We start from the raw sequence: 27,514 nt of genomic DNA on the forward strand, positions 1-27,514 counted from the left end.
AGTCAAACAGAGCAGGTTTTAACATGACTTTTAGACTCATAGTCTAGCATAATACCTCACCATATGTCTCTATTGGGACACACAGACTGCAGGGAATTCAAGTCTAATACATGTGAGCAATAGCCACACAACAGTAAAACAAGAACAGCAGAAACATTTGTAGCCAGGACCTTCAACATGGACTGGACCCATCCGTTCATCTGGTGAGTTTGTGTGGTTACACTGTACTTGAACCCATTGGCTATAGCTAAGTGAACGTAAACAACAACTGCTTAAGTGAGTGTGTAAAGTCAGTTGTCATAATCAGACCAGCTGCCATGAAGGTGTATGCCGTTTATTCCATTACTAGTACATTGTGTCATGTGACTAGCACGTTTGAGAAAGAGTTCAAATGAAGTATAACCTGTTTGTTTACATTACGCAGCACACCAGTGGTTTTAACCTTTATTGAGTCTTCATCTTGAAGGATGATAAGAACATATGATTCCTACAGCATCATTAGATGCTGCTTCCTGGTCACAGATCAGAAAATAGCTCTCCATCTGATCAGTCATCATACAGACATGTTTCATGGGGCTGTATTGACCTCGTTGTGACACACAACTCCTCCTACACCTCCCATCTCAGCCCTCTCTCCCTGTGTTGGTCTGCTCCAGGCTGCTGTGTGTGTCTGTGTGTGAGTGTTGGCGGTTGGCCCGGTCCCTGCCAGCCCTACATGGGGTGGTCCAGTCCCCCCAGTTCCCCCAGCCGTACCCTGCTGCCCTGTCACAACAGTGGGACCTCAGTGTACCTGAGGGCTACCAGCTCCAGCTCAGCTTCACTCACCTGGACATCGAGCCGTCAGCCGACTGCTACTACGACTCCCTCACGGTCAGTGGACTTCAAAAGAACACTTCCATACCTTATTATAAAATGTTTTAGGGTGTATTAAATGTTTCTTACCGATATTGGAATATGTCCAAGAACCTTCTTCACTCTGTCATTCCAGGTTTTCTATGACAAGAAGGTCCTTGCAAAGTTCTGTGGTCAGGAGAATTCTGCTGATGGACATCACCCAGACAACCGGCCACTCTTGTCTCCAGGCAACAGGCTCACCCTGGTCCTTCAGACAGACGACACGAACCCTGAGCCACACCAGCACCTCGGCTTCTCTGCCCATTATCAGGCCAAAGGTAGCAACCGCACTAGAGGATCAGATGCCCTGCTCACAACATTAATACATAATCCAAGACAACCGTACAACACTGTTAAACCACAAACCCCAGGAAAGTCTCAGGGAAGGTGACATCACGGTGTGATGCTAAGCTCCACCCTCCACCTACCTCCTTCTCTTCACCATCTCTCTCTCCATCCCTCCACCTCTCTTCTCCATCCCTCCACCTCTCTTCTCCATCCCTCTCTCCTTCCCTCCACCTCTCTTCTCCATCTCTCTCTCTATCCCTCCACCTCTCTTCTCCATCCCTCCACCTCTCTTCTCCATCCCTCTCTCTTTTCCTCCACCTCTCTTCTCCATCCCTCTCTCCTTCCCTCCACCTCTCTTCTCCATCCCTCTCTCCATCCCTCCACCTCTCTCTCCATCCCTCCACCTCTCTTCTCCATCCCTCCACCTCTCTTCTCCATCCCTCTCTCCTTCCCTCCACCTCTCTTCTCCATCCCTCTTTCCTTCCCTCCACCTCTCTTCTCCATCTCTCTCTCCATCCCTCCACCTCTCTTCTCCATCCCTCTCTCCATCCCTCCACCTCTCTCTCCATCCCTCCACCTCTCTTCTCCATCCCTCTACCTCTCTTCTCCATCCCTCTCTCCATCTCTCTTCTCCATCCCTCTCTGCTTCCCTCCACCTCTCTTCTCCATCTCTCTCTCCTTCCCTCCATCTCTCTTCTCCATCCCTCTCTCCTTCCCTCCACCTCTCTTCTCCATCCCTCTCTCCTTCCCTCCACCTCTCTTCTCCATCCCTCTCTCCTTCCCTCCACCTCTCTTCTCCATCCCTCTCTCCTTCCCATCTCTCTCTCCTTCCCTCCATCTCTCTTCTCCATCCCTCTCTCCATCTCTCCACCTCTCTTCTCCATCCCTCTCTCCATCCCTCTCCCAGACATAGATGAGTGTTCAGCTCCAGACCCTGAGGATGGTTCTGGTCCACTCTGCTCCCAGATCTGCCACAACACCCTGGGCTCTTACATGTGCTCCTGTCGCCATGGCTACGAGCTCCGCCCTGACCAGCGCACCTGTGTCTGTGAGTACATCTACTCTCTATCTGTGTGCGTGTGTGCGTGTGTGTGTATTGTAGTCCTACACATTTTGTGGCCATCTCTCTCCTCCCCAGTGTCCTGTGGTGGGGGTATATTTGATGAACCAGAGGGGACTCTGTCCAGCCCAGGCTACCCTGACCCATCACCCCACGGCCTGGCCTGTCAGTATGTCATCTCTGTGGAGCCTGGGTTCATCGTCACCCTCAACTTCACTGACAGCTTCCACATAGAGCACATAGGCACCCAGAATGGACCCAGCTGCCTCTACCACTGGCTACAGGTAACACTGTACACTGCCCTGACCACTGGTTACAGGTAACACTGTACAATGCCCTGACCACTGGTTACAGGTAACACTGTACACTGCCCTGACCACTGGTTACAGGTAACACTGTACACTGCCCTGACCACTGGTTACAGGTCACACTGTACAATGCCCTGACCACTGGTTACAGATAACACTGTACACTGCCCTGACCACTGGTTACAGGTAACACTGTACAATGCCCTGACCACTGGTTACAGGTAACACTGTACACTGCCCTGACCACTGGTTACAGGTAACACTGTACACTGCCCTCACCACTGGTTACAGGTAACACTGTACACTGCCCTGACCACAGGTTACAGGTCACACTGTACAATGCCCTGACCACTGGTTACAGGTAACACTATACAATGCCCTGACCACTGGTTACAGGTAACACTGTACACTGCCCTGACCACTGGTTACAGGTAACACTGTACACTGCCCTGACCACTGGTTACAGGTCACACTGTACAATGCCCTGACCACTGGTTATATGTAACACTGTACACTGCCCTGCCCACTGGTTACAGGTAACACTGTACACTGCCCTGACCACTGGTTTCAGGTAACACTGTACACTGCCCTGACCACTGGTTACAGGTCACACTGTACAATGCCCTGACCACTGGTTACAGGTAACACTGTACACTGCCCTGAACCACTGGTTACATGTAACACTGTACACTGCCCTGACCACTGGTTACAGGTCACACTGTACAATGCCCTGACCACTGGTTACAGGTAACACTGTACACTGCCCTGACCACTGGTTACAGGTAACACTATACAATGCCCTGGCCACTGGTTACAGGTAACAATATACAATGCCCTGACCACTGGTTACAGGTAACACTGTACACTGCCCTGACCACTGGTTACAGGTAACACTGTACAATGCCCTGACCACTGGTTACAGGTAACAATATACAATGCCCTGACCACTGGTTATATGTAACACTGTACACTGCCCTGACCACTGGTTACAGGTAACACTGTACAATGCCCTGACCACTGGTTACAGGTAACACTGTACAGTGCCCTGACCACTGGTTACAGGTAACACTGTACAATGCCCTGACCACTGGTTACAGGTAACAATATACAATGCCCTGACCACTGGTTACAGGTAACACTGTACACTGCCCTGACCACTGGTTACAGGTAACAATATACAATGCCCTGACCACTGGTTATATGTAACACTGTACACTGCCCTGACCACTGGTTACAGGTAACACTGTACACTGCCCTGACCACTGGTTACAGGTAACACTGTACACTGCCCTGACCACTGGTTACAGGTCACACTGTACAATGCCCTGACCACTGGTTACAGGTAACACTGTACACTGCCCTGACCACTGGTTACAGGTAACACTATACAATGCCCTGACCACTGGTTACAGGTAACACTGTACAATGCCCTGACCACTGGTTACAGGTAACACTGTACAATGCCCTGACCACTGGTTACAGGTAACACTGTACAATGCCCTGACCACTGGTTACAGGTAACACTGTACACTGCCCTGACCACTGGTTACAGGTAACACTGTACACTGCCCTGACCACTGGTTACAGGTAACACTGTACAATGCCCTGACCACTGGTTACAGGTAACACTGTACACTGCCCCGAACACTGGTTACAGGTAACACTGTACAATGCCCTGACCACTGGTTACAGGTAACACTGTACAATGCCCTGACCACTGGCTACAGGTAACACTGTACTATGCCCTGCCAACTGGTTACAGGTAACACTGTACAATGCCCTGACCACTGGTTACAGGTAACACTATACACTGCCCTGGACACTGGTTACAGGTAACACTATACAATGTCCTGACCACTGGTTACAGGTAACACTGTACACTGCCCTGACCACTGGTTACAGGTAACACTGTACACTGCCCTGACCACTGGTTACAGGTAACACTGTAAAATGCCCTGACCACTGGTTACAGGTAACACTGTACAATGCCCTGACCACTGGTTACAGGTAACAATATACAATGCCCTGACCACTGGTTATAGGTAACACTGTACACTGCCCTGACCACTGGTTACAGGTAACACTGTACACTGCCCCGAACACTGGTTACAGGTAACACTGTACAATGCCCTGACCACTGGTTACAGGTAACACTGTACAATGCCCTGACCACTGGTTACAGGTAACACTGTACACTGCCCCGAACACTGGTTACAGGTAACACTGTACAATTCCCTGACCACTGGTTACAGGTAACACTGTACACTGCCCCGAACACTGGTTACAGGTAACACTGTACAATGCCCTGACCACTGGTTACAGGTAACACTGTACAATGCCCTGACCACTGGCTACAGGTAACACTGTACAATGCCCTGACCACTGGTTACAGGTAACACTGTACAATGCCCTGACCACTGGTTACAGGTAACACTGTACACTGCCCTGACCACTGGTTACAGGTAACACTGTACAATGCCCTGCCCACTGGTTATAGGTAACACTGTACAATGCCCTGCCCACTGGTTACAGGTAACACTTTTCAATGCCCTGACCACTGGTTACAGGTAACACTGTACAATGCCCTGACCACTGGTTACAGATAACACTGTACAATGCCCTGACCACTGGTTACAGATAACACTGTACACTGCCCTGACCACTGGTTACAGGTAACACTGTACAATGCCCTGACAACTGGTTACAGGTAACACTGTACAATGCCCTGCCCACTGGTTACAGGTAACACTGTACAATGCCCTGACCACTGGTTACAGGTAACACTGTACACTGCCCCGAACACTGGTTACAGGTAACACTGTACAATGCCCTGACCACTGGTTACAGGTAACACTGTACAATGCCCTGACCACTGGTTACAGGTTACACTGTACACTCCCCCGAACACTGGTTACAGGTAACACTGTACAATGCCCTGACCACTGGTTACAGGTAACACTGTACAATGCCCTGACCACTGGCTACAGGTAACACTGTACAATGCCCTGACCACTGGTTACAGGTAACACTGTACAATGCCCTGACCACTGGTTACAGGTAACACTGTACACTGCCCTGACCACTGGTTACAGGTAACACTGTACAATGCCCTGCCCACTGGTTATAGGTAACACTGTACAATGCCCTGACCACTGGTTACGGGTAACACTATACAATATCCTGACCACTGGTTACAGATAACACTGTACACTGCCCTGACCACTGGTTACAGGTAACACTATACAATGCCCTGACCACTGGTTACAGGTAACACTGTACAATGCCCTAACCACTGGTTACAGGTAACACTATACAATGCCCTGACCACTGGTTACAGGTAACACTGTACAATGCCCTGACAACTGGTTACAGATAACACTGTACAATGCCCTGACCACTGGTTACAGGTAACACTATACACTGCCCTGACCACTGGTTACAGGTAACACTATACAATGCCCTGACCACTGGTTACAGGTAACACTGTACAATGCCCTGACCACTGGTTACAGGTAACACTGTACAATGCCCTGACCACTGGTTACAGGTAACACTGTACACTGCCCCGAACACTGGTTACAGGTAACACTGTACAATGCCCTGACCACTGGTTACAGGTAACACTGTACACTCCCCCGAACACTGGTTACAGGTAACACTGTACAATGCCCTGACCACTGGTTACAGGTAACACTGTACAATGCCCTGACCACTGGCTACAGGTAACACTGTACAATGCCCTGACCACTGGTTACAGGTAACACTGTACAATGCCCTGACCACTGGTTACAGGTAACAATATACAATGCCCTGACCACTGGTTATAGGTAACACTGTACACTGCCCTGACCACTGGTTACAGGTAACACTGTACACTGCCCCGAACACTGGTTACAGGTAACACTGTACAATGCCCTGACCACTGGTTACAGGTAACACTGTACAATGCCCTGACCACTGGTTACAGGTAACACTGTACACTGCCCCGAACACTGGTTACAGGTAACACTGTACAATTCCCTGACCACTGGTTACAGGTAACACTGTACACTGCCCCGAACACTGGTTACAGGTAACACTGTACAATGCCCTGACCACTGGTTACAGGTAACACTGTACAATGCCCTGACCACTGGCTACAGGTAACACTGTACAATGCCCTGACCACTGGTTACAGGTAACACTGTACAATGCCCTGACCACTGGTTACAGGTAACACTGTACACTGCCCTGACCACTGGTTACAGGTAACACTGTACAATGCCCTGCCCACTGGTTATAGGTAACACTGTACAATGCCCTGCCCACTGGTTACAGGTAACACTTTTCAATGCCCTGACCACTGGTTACAGGTAACACTGTACAATGCCCTGACCACTGGTTACAGATAACACTGTACAATGCCCTGACCACTGGTTACAGATAACACTGTACACTGCCCTGACCACTGGTTACAGGTAACACTGTACAATGCCCTGACAACTGGTTACAGGTAACACTGTACAATGCCCTGCCCACTGGTTACAGGTAACACTGTACAATGCCCTGACCACTGGTTACAGGTAACACTGTACACTGCCCCGAACACTGGTTACAGGTAACACTGTACAATGCCCTGACCACTGGTTACAGGTAACACTGTACAATGCCCTGACCACTGGTTACAGGTAACACTGTACACTGCCCCGAACACTGGTTACAGGTAACACTGTACAATGCCCTGACCACTGGTTACAGGTTACACTGTACACTCCCCCGAACACTGGTTACAGGTAACACTGTACAATGCCCTGACCACTGGTTACAGGTAACACTGTACAATGCCCTGACCACTGGCTACAGGTAACACTGTACAATGCCCTGACCACTGGTTACAGGTAACACTGTACAATGCCCTGACCACTGGTTACAGGTAACACTGTACACTGCCCTGACCACTGGTTACAGGTAACACTGTACAATGCCCTGCCCACTGGTTATAGGTAACACTGTACAATGCCCTGACCACTGGTTACGGGTAACACTATACAATGTCCTGACCACTGGTTACAGATAACACTGTACACTGCCCTGACCACTGGTTACAGGTAACACTATACAATGCCCTGACCACTGGTTACAGGTAACACTGTACAATGCCCTAACCACTGGTTACAGGTAACACTATACAATGCCCTGACCACTGGTTACAGGTAACACTGTACAATGCCCTGACAACTGGTTACAGATAACACTGTACAATGCCCTGACCACTGGTTACAGGTAACACTATACACTGCCCTGACCACTGGTTACAGGTAACACTATACAATGCCCTGACCACTGGTTACAGGTAACACTGTACAATGCCCTGACCACTGGTTACAGGTAACACTGTACAATGCCCTGACCACTGGTTACAGGTAACACTGTACACTGCCCCGAACACTGGTTACAGGTAACACTGTACAATGCCCTGACCACTGGTTACAGGTAACACTGTACACTCCCCCGAACACTGGTTACAGGTAACACTGTACAATGCCCTGACCACTGGTTACAGGTAACACTGTACAATGCCCTGACCACTGGCTACAGGTAACACTGTACAATGCCCTGACCACTGGTTACAGGTAACACTGTACAATGCCCTGACCACTGGTTACAGGTAACACTGTACACTGCCCTGACCACTGGTTACAGGTAACACTGTACAATGCCCTGCCCACTGGTTATAGGTAACACTGTACAATGCCCTGACCACTGGTTACGGGTAACACTATACAATGTCCTGACCACTGGTTACAGATAACACTGTACACTGCCCTGACCACTGGTTACAGGTAACACTATACAATGCCCTGACCACTGGTTACAGGTAACACTGTACAATGCCCTAACCACTGGTTACAGGTAACACTATACAATGCCCTGACCACTGGTTACAGGTAACACTGTACAATGCCCTGACAACTGGTTACAGATAACACTGTACAATGCCCTGACCAGTGGTTACAGGTAACACTATACACTGCCCTGACCACTGGTTACAGGTAACACTATACAATGCCCTGACCACTGGTTACAGGTAACACTGTACAATGCCCTGACCACTGGTTACAGGTAACACTGTACAATGCCCTGACCACTGGTTACAGGTAACACTGTACACTGCCCTGACCACTGGTTACAGGTAACACTGTACACTGCCCTGACCACTGGTTACAGGTAACACTGTACAATGCCCTGACCACTGGTTACAGGTAACACTGTACACTGCCCTGACCACTGGTTACAGGTAACACTGTACACTGCCCTCACCACTGGTTACAGGTAACACTGTACACTGCCCTGACCACAGGTTACAGGTCACACTGTACAATGCCCTGACCACTGGTTACAGGTAACACTATACAATGCCCTGACCACTGGTTACAGGTAACACTGTACACTGCCCTGACCACTGGTTACAGGTAACACTGTACACTGCCCTGACCACTGGTTACAGGTCACACTGTACAATGCCCTGACCACTGGTTATATGTAACACTGTACACTGCCCTGCCCACTGGTTACAGGTAACACTGTACACTGCCCTGACCACTGGTTTCAGGTAACACTGTACACTCCCCTGACCACTGGTTACAGGTCACACTGTACAATGCCCTGACCACTGGTTACAGGTAACACTGTACACTGCCCTGAACCACTGGTTACAGGTAACACTGTACACTGCCCTGACCACTGGTTACAGGTCACACTGTACAATGCCCTGACCACTGGTTACAGGTAACACTGTACACTGCCCTGACCACTGGTTACAGGTAACACTGTACAATGCCCTGACCACTGGTTACAGGTAACAATATACAATGCCCTGACCACTGGTTACAGGTAACACTGTACACTGCCCTGACCACTGGTTACAGGTAACACTGTACAATGCCCTGACCACTGGTTACAGGTAACAATATACAATGCCCTGACCACTGGTTATATGTAACACTGTACACTGCCCTGACCACTGGTTACAGGTAACACTGTACAATGCCCTGACCACTGGTTACAGGTAACACTGTACAGTGCCCTGACCACTGGTTACAGGTAACACTGTACAATGCCCTGACCACTGGTTACAGGTAACAATATACAATGCCCTGACCACTGGTTACAGGTAACACTGTACACTGCCCTGACCACTGGTTACAGGTAACAATATACAATGCCCTGACCACTGGTTATATGTAACACTGTACACTGCCCTGACCACTGGTTACAGGTAACACTGTACACTGCCCTGACCACTGGTTACAGGTAACACTGTACACTGCCCTGACCACTGGTTACAGGTCACACTGTACAATGCCCTGACCACTGGTTACAGGTAACGCTGTACACTGCCCTGACCACTGGTTACAGGTAACACTATACAATGCCCTGACCACTGGTTACAGGTAACACTGTACAATGCCCTGACCACTGGTTACAGGTAACACTGTACAATGCCCTGACCACTGGTTACAGGTAACACTGTACAATGCCCTGACCACTGGTTACAGGTAACACTGTACACTGCCCTGACCACTGGTTACAGGTAACACTGTACACTGCCCTGACCACTGGTTACAGGTAACACTGTACAATGCCCTGACCACTGGTTACAGGTAACACTGTACACTGCCCCGAACACTGGTTACAGGTAACACTGTACAATGCCCTGACCACTGGTTACAGGTAACACTGTACAATGCCCTGACCACTGGCTACAGGTAACACTGTACTATGCCCTGCCAACTGGTTACAGGTAACACTGTACAATGCCCTGACCACTGGTTACAGGTAACACTATACACTGCCCTGGACACTGGTTACAGGTAACACTATACAATGTCCTGACCACTGGTTACAGGTAACACTGTACACTGCCCTGACCACTGGTTACAGGTAACACTGTACACTGCCCTGACCACTGGTTACAGGTAACACTGTAAAATGCCCTGACCACTGGTTACAGGTAACACTGTACAATGCCCTGACCACTGGTTACAGGTAACAATATACAATGCCCTGACCACTGGTTATAGGTAACACTGTACACTGCCCTGACCACTGGTTACAGGTAACACTGTACACTGCCCCGAACACTGGTTACAGGTAACACTGTACAATGCCCTGACCACTGGTTACAGGTAACACTGTACAATGCCCTGACCACTGGTTACAGGTAACACTGTACACTGCCCCGAACACTGGTTACAGGTAACACTGTACAATGCCCTGACCACTGGTTACAGGTAACACTGTACACTGCCCCGAACACTGGTTACAGGTAACACTGTACAATGCCCTGACCACTGGTTACAGGTAACACTGTACAATGCCCTGACCACTGGCTACAGGTAACACTGTACAATGCCCTGACCACTGGTTACAGGTAACACTGTACAATGCCCTGACCACTGGTTACAGGTAACACTGTACACTGCCCTGACCACTGGTTACAGGTAACACTGTACAATGCCCTGCCCACTGGTTATAGGTAACACTGTACAATGCCCTGCCCACTGGTTACAGGTAACACTTTTCAATGCCCTGACCACTGGTTACAGGTAACACTGTACAATGCCCTGACCACTGGTTACAGATAACACTGTACAATGCCCTGACCACTGGTTACAGATAACACTGTACACTGCCCTGACCACTGGTTACAGGTAACACTGTACAATGCCCTGACAACTGGTTACAGGTAACACTGTACAATGCCCTGCCCACTGGTTACAGGTAACACTGTACAATGCCCTGACCACTGGTTACAGGTAACACTGTACACTGCCCCGAACACTGGTTACAGGTAACACTGTACAATGCCCTGACCACTGGTTACAGGTAACACTGTACACTGCCCCGAACACTGGTTACAGGTAACACTGTACAATGCCCTGCCCACTGGTTATAGGTAACACTGTACAATGCCCTGACCACTGGTTACGGGTAACACTATACAATGTCCTGACCACTGGTTACAGATAACACTGTACACTGCCCTGACCACTGGTTACAGGTAACACTATACAATGCCCTGACCACTGGTTACAGGTAACACTGTACAATGCCCTAACCACTGGTTACAGGTAACACTATACAATGCCCTGACCACTGGTTACAGGTAACACTGTACAATGCCCTGACAACTGGTTACAGATAACACTGTACAATGCCCTGACCACTGGTTACAGGTAACACTATACACTGCCCTGACCACTGGTTACAGGTAACACTATACAATGCCCTGACCACTGGTTACAGGTAACACTGTACAATGCCCTGACCACTGGTTACAGGTAACACTGTACAATGCCCTGACCACTGGTTACAGGTAACACTGTACACTGCCCCGAACACTGGTTACAGGTGACACTGTACAATGCCCTGACCACTGGTTACAGGTAACACTGTACAATGCCCTGACCACTGGTTACAGGTAACACTGTACACTGCCCCGAACACTGGTTACAGGTAACACTGTACAATGCCCTGACCACTGGTTACAGGTAACACTGTACACCCCCCCGAACACTGGTTACAGGTAACACTGTACAATGCCCTGACCACTGGTTACAGGTAACACTGTACAATGCCCTGACCACTGGCTACAGGTAACACTGTACAATGCCCTGACCACTGGTTACAGGTAACACTGTACAATGCCCTGACCACTGGTTACAGGTAACACTGTACACTGCCCTGACCACTGGTTACAGGTAACACTGTACAATGCCCTGCCCACTGGTTATAGGTAACACTGTACAATGCCCTGACCACTGGTTACGGGTAACACTATACAATGTCCTGACCACTGGTTACAGATAACACTGTACACTGCCCTGACCACTGGTTACAGGTAACACTATACAATGCCCTGACCACTGGTTACAGGTAACACTGTACAATGCCCTAACCACTGGTTACAGGTAACACTATACAATGCCCTGACCACTGGTTACAGGTAACACTGTACAATGCCCTGACAACTGGTTACAGATAACACTGTACAATGCCCTGACCACTGGTTACAGGTAACACTATACACTGCCCTGACCACTGGTTACAGGTAACACTATACAATGCCCTGACCACTGGTTACAGGTAACACTGTACAATGCCCTGACCACTGGTTACAGGTAACACTGTACAATGCCCTGACCACTGGTTACAGGTAACACTGTACACTGCCCTGACCACTGGTTACAGGTAACACTGTACACTGCCCTGACCACTGGTTACAGGTAACACTGTACAATGCCCTGACCACTGGTTACAGGTAACACTGTACACTGCCCCGAACACTGGTTACAGGTAACACTGTACAATGCCCTGACCACTGGTTACAGGTAACACTACAATGCCCTGACCACTGGCTACAGGTAACACTGTACTATGCCCTGCCAACTGGTTACAGGTAACACTGTACAATGCCCTGACCACTGGTTACAGGTAACACTATACACTGCCCTGGACACTGGTTACAGGTAACACTATACAATGTCCTGACCACTGGTTACAGGTAACACTGTACACTGCCCTGACCACTGGTTACAGGTAACACTGTACACTGCCCTGACCACTGGTTACAGGTAACACTGTAAAATGCCCTGACCACTGGTTACAGGTAACACTGTACAATGCCCTGACCACTGGTTACAGGTAACAATATACAATGCCCTGACCACTGGTTATAGGTAACACTGTACACTGCCCTGACCACTGGTTACAGGTAACACTGTACACTGCCCCGAACACTGGTTACAGGTAACACTGTACAATGCCCTGACCACTGGTTACAGGTAACACTGTACAATGCCCTGACCACTGGTTACAGGTAACACTGTACACTGCCCTGACCACTGGTTACAGGTAACACTGTACAATGCCCTGCCCACTGGTTATAGGTAACACTGTACACTGCCCTGACCACTGGTTACAGGTAACACTGTACAATGCCCTGACCACTGGTTACAGGTAACACTATACAATGCCCTGACCACTGGTTACAGGTAACACTGTACAATGCCCTGACCACTGGTTACAGATAACACTGTACAATGCCCTGACCACTGGTTACAGGTAACACTTTTCAATGCCCTGACCACTGGTTACAGGTTACACTGTACAATGCCCTGACAACTGGTTACAGGTAACACTGTACAATGCCCTGCCCACTGGTTACAGGTAACACTGTACAATGCCCTGACCACTGGTTACAGGTAACACTGTACACTGCCCCGAACACTGGTTACAGGTAACACTGTACAATGCCCTGACCACTGGTTACAGGTAACACTGTACAATGCCCTGACCACTGGTTACAGGTAACACTGTACACTGCCCCGAACACTGGATACAGGTAACACTGTACAATGCCCTGACCACTGGTTACAGGTAACACTGTACACTCCCCGAACACTGGTTACAGGTAACACTGTACAATGCCCTGACCACTGGTTACAGGTAACACTGTACAATGCCCTGACCACTGGCTACAGGTAACACTGTACAATGCCCTGACCACTGGTTACAGGTAACACTGTACAATGCCCTGACCACTGGTTACAGGTAACACTGTACACTGCCCTGACCACTGGTTACAGGTAACACTGTACAATGCCCTGCCCACTGGTTATAGGTAACACTGTACAATGCCCTGACCACTGGTTACGGGTAACACTATACAATGTCCTGGCCACTGGTTACAGATAACACTGTACACTGCCCTGACCACTGGTTACAGGTAACACTATACAATGCCCTGACCACTGGTTACAGGTAACACTGTACAATGCCCTGACCACTGTTACAGGTAACACTGTACAATGCCCTGACCACTGGTTACAGGTAACACTGTACACTCCCCCGAACACTGGTTACAGGTAACACTGTACAATGCCCTGACAACTGGTTACAGATAACACTGTACAATGCCCTGACCACTGGTTACAGGTAACACTATACACTGCCCTGACCACTGGTTACAGGTAACACTATACAATGCCCTGACCACTGGTTACAGGTAACACTTTTCAATGCCCTGACCACTGGTTACAGGTTACACTGTACAATGCCCTGACAACTGGTTACAGGTAACACTGTACAATGCCCTGCCCACTGGTTACAGGTAACACTTTTCAATGCCCTGACCACTGGTTACAGGTAACACTTTTCAATGCCCTGACCACTGGTTACAGGTAACACTGTACACTGCCCTGACAACTGGTTACAGGTAACACTATACAATGCCCTGACCACTGGTTACGGGTAACACTTTTCAATGCCCTGACCACTGGTTACAGGTAACACTGTACAATGCCCTGACCACTGGTTACAGGTAACACTATACAATGTCCTGACCACTGTTTACAGGTAACACTATACAATGCCCTGACCACTGGTTAGAGGTAACACTTTTCAATGCCCTGACCACTGGTTACAGGTAACACTATACAATGCCCTGACCACTGGTTACAGGTAACACTATACACTGCCCTGGACACTGGTTACAGGTAACACTATACAATGTCCTGACCACTGGTTACAGGTAACACTGTACACTGCCCTGACCACTGGTTACAGGTAACACTGTACACTGCCCTGACCACTGGTTACAGGTAACACTGTAAAATGCCCTGACCACTGGTTACAGGTAACACTGTACAATGCCCTGACCACTGGTTACAGGTAACACTATACACTGCCCTGACCACTGGTTACAGGTAACACTATACAATGCCCTGACCACTGGTTACAGGTAACACTTTTCAATGCCCTGACCACTGGTTACAGGTTACACTGTACAATGCCCTGACAACTGGTCACAGGTAACACTGTACAATGCCCTGACCACTGGTTACAGGTAACACTATACACTGCCCTGACCGCTGGTTACAGGTAACACTGTACAATGCCCTGACCACTTGTTACAGGTAACACTGTACAATGCCCTGACCACTGGTTACAGGTAACACTGTACAATGCCCTGACCACTGGTTACAGGTAACACTGTACAATGCCCTGACCACTGTTTACACGTAACACTGTACAATGCCCTGACCACTGGTTACAGGTAACACTGTACAATGCCCTGACCACTGGTTACAGGTAACACTGTACAATGCCCTGACCACTGGTTACAGGTAACACTATACACTGCCCTGACCACTGGTTACAGGTAACACTGTACAATGCCCTGACCACTGGTTACAGGTAACACTGTACAATGCCCTGACCACTGGTTACAGGTAACACTGTACAATGCCCTGCCCACTGGTTACAGGTAACACTGTACAATGCCCTGCCCACTGGTTACAGGTAACACTGTACACTGCCCTGACCACTGGTTACAGGTAACACTGTACACTGCCCCGAACACTGGTTACAGGTAACACTGTACAATGCCCTGACCACTGGTTACAGGTAACACTGTACACTGCCCTGACCACTGGTTACAGGTAACACTGTACAATGCCCTGCCCACTGGTTATAGGTAACACTGTACAATGCCCTGCCCACTGGTTACAGGTAACACTTTTCAATGCCCTGACCACTGGTTACAGGTAACACTGTACAATGCCCTGACCACTGGTTACAGATAACACTGTACAATGCCCTGACCACTGGTTACAGATAACACTGTACACTGCCCTGACCACTGGTTACAGGTAACACTGTACAATGCCCTGACAACTGGTTACAGGTAACACTGTACAATGCCCTGCCCACTGGTTACAGGTAACACTGTACAATGCCCTGACCACTGGTTACAGGTAACACTGTACACTGCCCCGAACACTGGTTACAGGTAACACTGTACAATGCCCTGACCACTGGTTACAGGTAACACTGTACACTGCCCCGAACACTGGTTACAGGTAACACTGTACAATGCCCTGCCCACTGGTTATAGGTAACACTGTACAATGCCCTGACCACTGGTTACGGGTAACACTATACAATGTCCTGACCACTGGTTACAGATAACACTGTACACTGCCCTGACCACTGGTTACAGGTAACACTATACAATGCCCTGACCACTGGTTACAGGTAACACTGTACAATGCCCTAACCACTGGTTACAGGTAACACTATACAATGCCCTGACCACTGGTTACAGGTAACACTGTACAATGCCCTGACAACTGGTTACAGATAACACTGTACAATGCCCTGACCACTGGTTACAGGTAACACTATACACTGCCCTGACCACTGGTTACAGGTAACACTATACAATGCCCTGACCACTGGTTACAGGTAACACTGTACAATGCCCTGACCACTGGTTACAGGTAACACTGTACAATGCCCTGACCACTGGTTACAGGTAACACTGTACACTGCCCCGAACACTGGTTACAGGTGACACTGTACAATGCCCTGACCACTGGTTACAGGTAACACTGTACAATGCCCTGACCACTGGTTACAGGTAACACTGTACACTGCCCCGAACACTGGTTACAGGTAACACTGTACAATGCCCTGACCACTGGTTACAGGTAACACTGTACACCCCCCGAACACTGGTTACAGGTAACACTGTACAATGCCCTGACCACTGGTTACAGGTAACACTGTACAATGCCCTGACCACTGGCTACAGGTAACACTGTACAATGCCCTGACCACTGGTTACAGGTAACACTGTACAATGCCCTGACCACTGGTTACAGGTAACACTGTACACTGCCCTGACCACTGGTTACAGGTAACACTGTACAATGCCCTGCCCACTGGTTATAGGTAACACTGTACAATGCCCTGACCACTGGTTACGGGTAACACTATACAATGTCCTGACCACTGGTTACAGATAACACTGTACACTGCCCTGACCACTGGTTACAGGTAACACTATACAATGCCCTGACCACTGGTTACAGGTAACACTGTACAATGCCCTAACCACTGGTTACAGGTAACACTATACAATGCCCTGACCACTGGTTACAGGTAACACTGTACAATGCCCTGACAACTGGTTACAGATAACACTGTACAATGCCCTGACCACTGGTTACAGGTAACACTATACACTGCCCTGACCACTGGTTACAGGTAACACTATACAATGCCCTGACCACTGGTTACAGGTAACACTGTACAATGCCCTGACCACTGGTTACAGGTAACACTGTACAATGCCCTGACCACTGGTTACAGGTAACACTGTACACTGCCCTGACCACTGGTTACAGGTAACACTGTACACTGCCCTGACCACTGGTTACAGGTAACACTGTACAATGCCCTGACCACTGGTTACAGGTAACACTGTACACTGCCCCGAACACTGGTTACAGGTAACACTGTACAATGCCCTGACCACTGGTTACAGGTAACACTACAATGCCCTGACCACTGGCTACAGGTAACACTGTACTATGCCCTGCCAACTGGTTACAGGTAACACTGTACAATGCCCTGACCACTGGTTACAGGTAACACTATACACTGCCCTGGACACTGGTTACAGGTAACACTATACAATGTCCTGACCACTGGTTACAGGTAACACTGTACACTGCCCTGACCACTGGTTACAGGTAACACTGTACACTGCCCTGACCACTGGTTACAGGTAACACTGTAAAATGCCCTGACCACTGGTTACAGGTAACACTGTACAATGCCCTGACCACTGGTTACAGGTAACAATATACAATGCCCTGACCACTGGTTATAGGTAACACTGTACACTGCCCTGACCACTGGTTACAGGTAACACTGTACACTGCCCCGAACACTGGTTACAGGTAACACTGTACAATGCCCTGACCACTGGTTACAGGTAACACTGTACAATGCCCTGACCACTGGTTACAGGTAACACTGTACACTGCCCTGACCACTGGTTACAGGTAACACTGTACAATGCCCTGCCCACTGGTTATAGGTAACACTGTACACTGCCCTGACCACTGGTTACAGGTAACACTGTACAATGCCCTGACCACTGGTTACAGGTAACACTATACAATGCCCTGACCACTGGTTACAGGTAACACTGTACAATGCCCTGACCACTGGTTACAGATAACACTGTACAATGCCCTGACCACTGGTTACAGGTAACACTTTTCAATGCCCTGACCACTGGTTACAGGTTACACTGTACAATGCCCTGACAACTGGTTACAGGTAACACTGTACAATGCCCTGCCCACTGGTTACAGGTAACACTGTACAATGCCCTGACCACTGGTTACAGGTAACACTGTACACTGCCCCGAACACTGGTTACAGGTAACACTGTACAATGCCCTGACCACTGGTTACAGGTAACACTGTACAATGCCCTGACCACTGGTTACAGGTAACACTGTACACTGCCCCGAACACTGGATACAGGTAACACTGTACAATGCCCTGACCACTGGTTACAGGTAACACTGTACACTCCCCCGAACACTGGTTACAGGTAACACTGTACAATGCCCTGACCACTGGTTACAGGTAACACTGTACAATGCCCTGACCACTGGCTACAGGTAACACTGTACAATGCCCTGACCACTGGTTACAGGTAACACTGTACAATGCCCTGACCACTGGTTACAGGTAACACTGTACACTGCCCTGACCACTGGTTACAGGTAACACTGTACAATGCCCTGCCCACTGGTTATAGGTAACACTGTACAATGCCCTGACCACTGGTTACGGGTAACACTATACAATGTCCTGGCCACTGGTTACAGATAACACTGTACACTGCCCTGACCACTGGTTACAGGTAACACTATACAATGCCCTGACCACTGGTTACAGGTAACACTGTACAATGCCCTGACCACTGTTACAGGTAACACTGTACAATGCCCTGACCACTGGTTACAGGTAACACTATACAATGCCCTGACCACTGGTTACAGGTAACACTGTACAATGCCCTGACAACTGGTTACAGATAACACTGTACAATGCCCTGACCACTGGTTACAGGTAACACTATACACTGCCCTGACCACTGGTTACAGGTAACACTATACAATGCCCTGACCACTGGTTACAGGTAACACTTTTCAATGCCCTGACCACTGGTTACAGGTTACACTGTACAATGCCCTGACAACTGGTTACAGGTAACACTGTACAATGCCCTGCCCACTGGTTACAGGTAACACTTTTCAATGCCCTGACCACTGGTTACAGGTAACACTTTTCAATGCCCTGACCACTGGTTACAGGTAACACTGTACACTGCCCTGACAACTGGTTACAGGTAACACTATACAATGCCCTGACCACTGGTTACGGGTAACACTTTTCAATGCCCTGACCACTGGTTACAGGTAACACTGTACAATGCCCTGACCACTGGTTACAGGTAACACTATACAATGTCCTGACCACTGTTTACAGGTAACACTATACAATGCCCTGACCACTGGTTAGAGGTAACACTTTTCAATGCCCTGACCACTGGTTACAGGTAACACTATACAATGCCCTGACCACTGGTTACAGGTAACACTATACACTGCCCTGGACACTGGTTACAGGTAACACTATACAATGTCCTGACCACTGGTTACAGGTAACACTGTACACTGCCCTGACCACTGGTTACAGGTAACACTGTACACTGCCCTGACCACTGGTTACAGGTAACACTGTAAAATGCCCTGACCACTGGTTACAGGTAACACTGTACAATGCCCTGACCACTGGTTACAGGTAACACTATACACTGCCCTGACCACTGGTTACAGGTAACACTATACAATGCCCTGACCACTGGTTACAGGTAACACTTTTCAATGCCCTGACCACTGGATACAGGTTACACTGTACAATGCCCTGACAACTGGTCACAGGTAACACTGTACAATGCCCTGACCACTGGTTACAGGTAACACTATACACTGCCCTGACCGCTGGTTACAGGTAACACTGTACAATGCCCTGACCACTTGTTACAGGTAACACTGTACAATGCCCTGACCACTGGTTACAGGTAACACTGTACAATGCCCTGACCACTGGTTACAGGTAACACTGTACAATGCCCTGACCACTGTTTACACGTAACACTGTACAATGCCCTGACCACTGGTTACAGGTAACACTGTACAATGCCCTGACCACTGGTTACAGGTAACACTGTACAATGCCCTGACCACTGGTTACAGGTAACACTATACACTGCCCTGACCACTGGTTACAGGTAACACTGTACAATGCCCTGACCACTGGTTACAGGTAACACTGTACAATGCCCTGACCACTGGTTACAGGTAACACTGTACAATGCCCTGCCCACTGGTTACAGGTAACACTGTACAATGCCCTGCCCACTGGTTACAGGTAACACTGTACACTGCCCTGACCACTGGTTACAGGTAACACTGTACACTGCCCCGAACACTGGTTACAGGTAACACTGTACAATGCCCTGACCACTGGTTACAGGTAACACTGTACAATGCCCTGACCACTGGTTACAGGTAACACTGTACACTGCCCCGAACACTGGTTACAGGTAACACTGTACAATGCCCTGACCACTGGTTACAGGTAACACTGTACACTGCCCCGAACACTGGTTACAGGTAACACTGTACAATGCCCTGACCACTGGTTACAGGTAACACTGTACAATGCCCTGACCACTGGCTACAGGTAACACTGTACAATGCCCTGACCACTGGTTACAGGTAACACTGTACAATGCCCTGACCACTGGTTACAGGTAACACTGTACACTGCCCTGACCACTGGTTACAGGTAACACTGTACAATGCCCTGCCCACTGGTTATAGGTAACACTGTACAATGCCCTGCCCACTGGTTACAGGTAACACTTTTCAATGCCCTGACCACTGGTTACAGGTAACACTGTACAATGCCCTGACCACTGGTTACAGGTAACACTGTACACTGCCCTGACCACTGGTTACAGGTAACACTGTACAATGCCCTGCCCACTGGTTATAGGTAACACTGTACACTGCCCTGACCACTGGTTACAGGTAACACTGTACAATGCCCTGACCACTGGTTACAGGTAACACTATACAATGCCCTGACCACTGGTTACAGGTAACACTGTACAATGCCCTGACAACTGGTTACAGATAACACTGTACAATGCCCTGACCACTGGTTACAGGTAACACTTTTCAATGCCCTGACCACTGGTTACAGGTGTTACACTGTACAATGCCCTGACAACTGGTTACAGGTAACACTGTACAATGCCCTGCCCACTGGTTACAGGTAACACTGTACAATGCCCTGACCACTGGTTACAGGTAACACTGTACACTGCCCCGAACACTGGTTACAGGTAACACTGTACAATGCCCTGACCACTGGTTACAGGTAACACTGTACAATGCCCTGACCACTGGTTACAGGTAACACTGTACACTGCCCCGAACACTGGTTACAGGTAACACTGTACAATGCCCTGACCACTGGTTACAGGTAACACTGTACACTCCCCGAACACTGGTTACAGGTAACACTGTACAATGCCCTGACCACTGGTTACAGGTAACACTGTACAATGCCCTGACCACTGGCTACAGGTAACACTGTACAATGCCCTGACCACTGGTTACAGGTAACACTGTACAATGCCCTGACCACTGGTTACAGGTAACACTGTACACTGCCCTGACCACTGGTTACAGGTAACACTGTACAATGCCCTGCCCACTGGTTATAGGTAACACTGTACAATGCCCTGACCACTGGTTACGGGTAACACTATACAATGTCCTGGCCACTGGTTACAGATAACACTGTACACTGCCCTGACCACTGGTTACAGGTAACACTATACAATGCCCTGACCACTGGTTACAGGTAACACTGTACAATGCCCTGACCACTGTTACAGGTAACACTGTACAATGCCCTGACCACTGGTTACAGGTAACACTATACAATGCCCTGACCACTGGTTACAGGTAACACTGTACAATGCCCTGACAACTGGTTACAGATAACACTGTACAATGCCCTGACCACTGGTTACAGGTAACACTATACACTGCCCTGACCACTGGTTACAGGTAACACTATACAATGCCCTGACCACTGGTTACAGGTAACACTTTTCAATGCCCTGACCACTGGTTACAGGTTACACTGTACAATGCCCTGACAACTGGTTACAGGTAACACTGTACAATGCCCTGCCCACTGGTTACAGGTAACACTTTTCAATGCCCTGACCACTGGTTACAGGTAACACTTTTCAATGCCCTGACCACTGGTTACAGGTAACACTGTACACTGCCCTGACAACTGGTTACAGGTAACACTATACAATGCCCTGACCACTGGTTACGGGTAACACTTTTCAATGCCCTGACCACTGGTTACAGGTAACACTGTACAATGCCCTGACCACTGGTTACAGGTAACACTATACAATGTCCTGACCACTGTTTACAGGTAACACTATACAATGCCCTGACCACTGGTTAGAGGTAACACTTTTCAATGCCCTGACCACTGGTTACAGGTAACACTATACAATGCCCTGACCACTGGTTACAGGTAACACTATACACTGCCCTGGACACTGGTTACAGGTAACACTATACAATGTCCTGACCACTGGTTACAGGTAACACTGTACACTGCCCTGACCACTGGTTACAGGTAACACTGTACACTGCCCTGACCACTGGTTACAGGTAACACTGTAAAATGCCCTGACCACTGGTTACAGGTAACACTGTACAATGCCCTGACCACTGGTTACAGGTAACACTATACACTGCCCTGACCACTGGTTACAGGTAACACTATACAATGCCCTGACCACTGGTTACAGGTAACACTTTTCAATGCCCTGACCACTGGTTACAGGTTACACTGTACAATGCCCTGACAACTGGTCACAGGTAACACTGTACAATGCCCTGACCACTGGTTACAGGTAACACTATACACTGCCCTGACCGCTGGTTACAGGTAACACTGTACAATGCCCTGACCACTGTTTACACGTAACACTGTACAATGCCCTGACCACTGGTTACAGGTAACACTGTACAATGCCCTGACCACTGGTTACAGGTAACACTGTACAATGCCCTGACCACTGGTTACAGGTAACACTATACACTGCCCTGACCACTGGTTACAGGTAACACTGTACAATGCCCTGACCACTGGTTACAGGTAACACTGTACAATGCCCTGACCACTGGTTACAGGTAACACTGTACAATGCCCTGCCCACTGGTTACAGGTAACACTGTACAATGCCCTGCCCACTGGTTACAGGTAACACTGTACAATGCCCTGACCACTGGTTACAGGTAACACTGTACAATGCCCTGACCACTGGTTACAGGTAACACTGTACAATGCCCTCACCACTGGTTACAGGTAACACTGTACAACGCCCTGCTCACTGGTTACATGTTTTTAATGTCCTCAGCACTGCATAGAGTACATTAATGTTAAGTATTGAGTATTGCATGTGTACATTAATTAAGTATTTCATGTGTTTGTCTGTTCATGTGTGTGTTCATGCATGTGTGTGTGTTCAGGACAGCATGCTTTGTGTTTGTTTACAATGTTTGATCTCTCCTCTACCTCGCCCAGGTGTCCATCCCCGACAAGGAACCCCAGAAGCTGTGTGGAGGGAAGAGTCCTGGACTAATGCCCACTAACTCTTACACTGTCCAGCTAGACTACCACACTGACTGGGCTGGTCTGAGCCAGGGCTGGAGCCTGCACTACACTACTCAGAGTGAGAGAGGGAGGAGGAAATGCATAGAGAGGGAGAACAGAGGTAGAGGGAAATAATGAAAGAGGAGAGGGAGAAAGACAGAGCAAGGGAGAGTATGAAGGAAAGAGCAGATGCAAACTGGTGAAGGGCAAAGGTAAAGAGAAGGTAAAACCTCCTGGAAGTAAAGTAGAGAATGCAGGTCAAAGTTGAAGCCTAACTAAAAAGGCCCTGGTCTGAAATCCTGATACGTGTGTTGTTGTTCATAGGGGTGCAGTGTGCTTCACCCAGTTCTATCACCAATGGAAGAGTCACCCCAAACTTTCCCCAGTACTATTACAGAGACTACATCCAAGTCCGCTGTGACACTGGCTACAAACTAATGATGGTGAGATTAAACAATCCCTTTTTACCCTGCCTCTTATCACTCTCACCTACCTCATGCTTCCTTCATTCTCTTTCTCGAGTTTATATTCAGTCTTTTTATTTTCTACAAGGACTCTTTTCCTGGAAATATCCTCTGTGAAGTATCACTTCTCTCTCTCTCTCTCTCTCTCTCTCTCTCTCTCTCTCTCTCTCTCTCTCTCTCTCTCTCAGGATGGGAGAGAGATCAAAAGCTATGCCTCCATGTGTCAAAAGAATGGACAGTGGCACCTCTCCCTCCCTGAGTGCCACAGTGAGTTACAACCATAGAAATGGATTCTATTTCTATGATCACAACCTAATACATTCCCATGAGTCAAGTTCCATATTAAACACAGATGTATTTTGGTTTCTCTGTCTCTCTGTCTTTCTCTTTCTCTCTCTCTCCCTTTCTCCTGTGCAGTAATTGACTGTGGGGAACCTGAGGAATTGTTGAATGGAGGCGTAAGGTTCATATCTGGCTCTCAGAACCAGCACCTCTCCGTCATTCAGTACCACTGCAATGAACCATTCTACTCACTCCTTGGAGGAGCAACTGGTGAGATGTTTTAACTATCCTTCATCAGTCACACACATTTGCTCACTAAACAATAATGTGTTTTTATTTAATTTGTGTATAATTTGTGTTGACAACCACTGTCTGTCTGTCTGTCTGTCTGTCTGTCTGTCTGTCTGTCTGTCTGTCTGTCTGTCTGTCTGTCTGTCTGTCTGTCTGTCTGTCTGTCTGTCTGTCTGTCTGTCTGTCTGTCTGTCTGTCTGTCTGTCTGTCTGTCTGTCTGTCTGTCTGTCTGTCTGTCTGTCTGTCTGTCTGTCTGTCTGTCTGTCTGTCTGTCTGTCTGTCTGTCTGTCTGTCTGTCTGTCTGTCTGTCTGTCTGTCTGTCTGTCTGTCTGTCTGTCTGTCTGTCTGTCTGTCTGTCTGTCTGTCTGTCTGTCTGTCTGTCTGTCTGTCTGTCTGTCTGTCTGTCTGTCTGTCTGTCTGTCTGTCTGTCTGTCTGTCTGTCTGTCTGTCTGTCTGTCTGTCTGTCTGTCTGTCTGTCTGTCTGTCTGTCTGTCTGTCTGTCTGTCTGTCTGTCTGTCTGTCTGTCTGTCTGTCTGTCTGTCTGTCTTTCAGTGAGCTACACTTGTGCAGCAGATAGAACATGGAGAGACAACCTTGACACCCCTGTCATTCCCTCATGTATCCCAGGTAACTCCTTAAGTACCATTTTCTTTACCATATTCATCAAATACCATCCTGTATCTATTTGTGTGACCCTCGACACTACTTTACCCCCCACCCCCAGTCTGTGGTCAGCCCACAATGTCCATCTCAGGCTTTCAGAGGATCATGGGGGGAGACATAGCCCCAGACGAAACCATCCCCTGGCAGGTGCTGCTCAGTGTGGAGGGAGGCAGAGGAGGGGCCATGGTGATCGGGGACCGCTGGATCATGACTGCAGCTCATAACCTGGTGCATCAGGACAAACTTGTGCTAAAGGAGAAAGTTCGGGTAGGTAGATTGTGACACACCCATCAATCAATTCATTGGACACTGGAGAACAAAAGTATTTCCTGCTTATGTTTTTAAAGGTATCGTCCACTTAAATATCTGGAGTAACAACAGGCAAAGAGAAGTCCTCAGTACTGTGGCAAAGCTACCACAAGCTAACGTTCAAATGATGTGTGTAGAAGTCCTTCAGTGATGTCAGATTTGAAGAAGTTGAAGATCTATACTGAAGTTGAATTATGTTTTGTTTTCAAGGTTTTTGTGGGAGACAATGATGCAGAAAAACTAGCAAAGCTCACCCCTCTTGGAGTCGCCTCCCTCCACCCCCACCCTGAATACAAAAACACAGACAGTGCAAACTACAATCATGACATCGCCCTGATAAAACTCCAACAACCACTCACATTCCACGCTGCCATCATGCCATTGTGTCTGCCACCAGAGAACGCTACTTACAAGATTGGCCAGACTGGGTGAGAGCCAGACTTGTCCTGTTCTTTATTAAACATGAGAAAGCTGAACAACAATATTAACATTTATATTATTAAAGACATCAATAAGAACACAAAGAGGAAGGGAACGATAGAAGGGATCGATAGACCCACATTTCATAATGTGTTCATTCTTATCATGGAAGTAGTCAATGCGCCAAGTGCAACCTACAAATTTCATGACTTCTTTTTCACATCCTTAAATTCAATTGTAAAATCTAAAGTATCCTAACTGCACAACCAGTCCTTAGCAGTCCATAGTTCATCAATGTTCTTTGGTAAGCTAATGAATGTAAGGCAATAGTTGTCTGAGTAACTCCTTGACCTCTTCCCTGACCTCTATCCCTTATCAGAATGGTGTCAGGCTTTGGCATCAAAGAAGATGATATCATTGCCAACAATCTCAGGTACATACGCCTACCAGTAGTGAAAGAGGATGAGTGCCAAGACTCTGTCAACAGAGCAAAAGCAGCAACGCCAACAGGGAAGATCCCTGTTCTGACAGACAACATGTTCTGTGCCGGAGTACCTGAGGGGGGCAAGGACTCCTGTACGGGGGACAGTGGAGGGGCGTACGTCTTGAAGGATAGTATTACTAAACGGTTTTGGGCTGCAGGTATTGTCAGTTGGGGTGTGGGTTGTGGGCAGACTGGTAGATATGGAGTGTACACCCGTGTGGCTAAATACATTAGCTGGATCAACAAAACCATGGAGGACAATAAGTAAAATATATAGGCAAAGACAACGAGGGAAAAAGAACAGAAATACAAAACTATTTTCAATTCAAGTCATGATTTATGAATCCAAATAAAGCCCAAACGTTTAATCTCT

The 27,514-nt window shown here is 48.3% G+C and overlaps 1 protein-coding gene across 1 annotated transcript; it reads left to right on the forward strand.

The window, feature by feature from the left end:
• Positions 1 to 5: 5 nt before the first annotated feature.
• LOC135520583 (complement C1r subcomponent-like) lies at positions 6 to 27,514 on the forward strand. Its single transcript, XM_064946240.1, has 13 exons — positions 6 to 203; positions 657 to 870; positions 989 to 1,172; positions 2,090 to 2,230; positions 2,321 to 2,526; positions 24,160 to 24,307; positions 24,553 to 24,671; positions 24,881 to 24,959; positions 25,110 to 25,244; positions 25,818 to 25,892; positions 25,990 to 26,195; positions 26,448 to 26,665; positions 27,037 to 27,514. The coding sequence occupies exons 1-13, from the start codon at positions 178 to 180 to the stop codon at positions 27,407 to 27,409; spliced, it is 2,124 nt and encodes a 707-aa protein (XP_064802312.1). The 5' UTR covers positions 6 to 177; the 3' UTR covers positions 27,410 to 27,514.

This window comes from Oncorhynchus masou, chromosome 29 (assembly GCF_036934945.1).
Source record: "Oncorhynchus masou masou isolate Uvic2021 chromosome 29, UVic_Omas_1.1, whole genome shotgun sequence".
Classification (NCBI taxonomy): domain Eukaryota; kingdom Metazoa; phylum Chordata; class Actinopteri; order Salmoniformes; family Salmonidae; genus Oncorhynchus; species Oncorhynchus masou.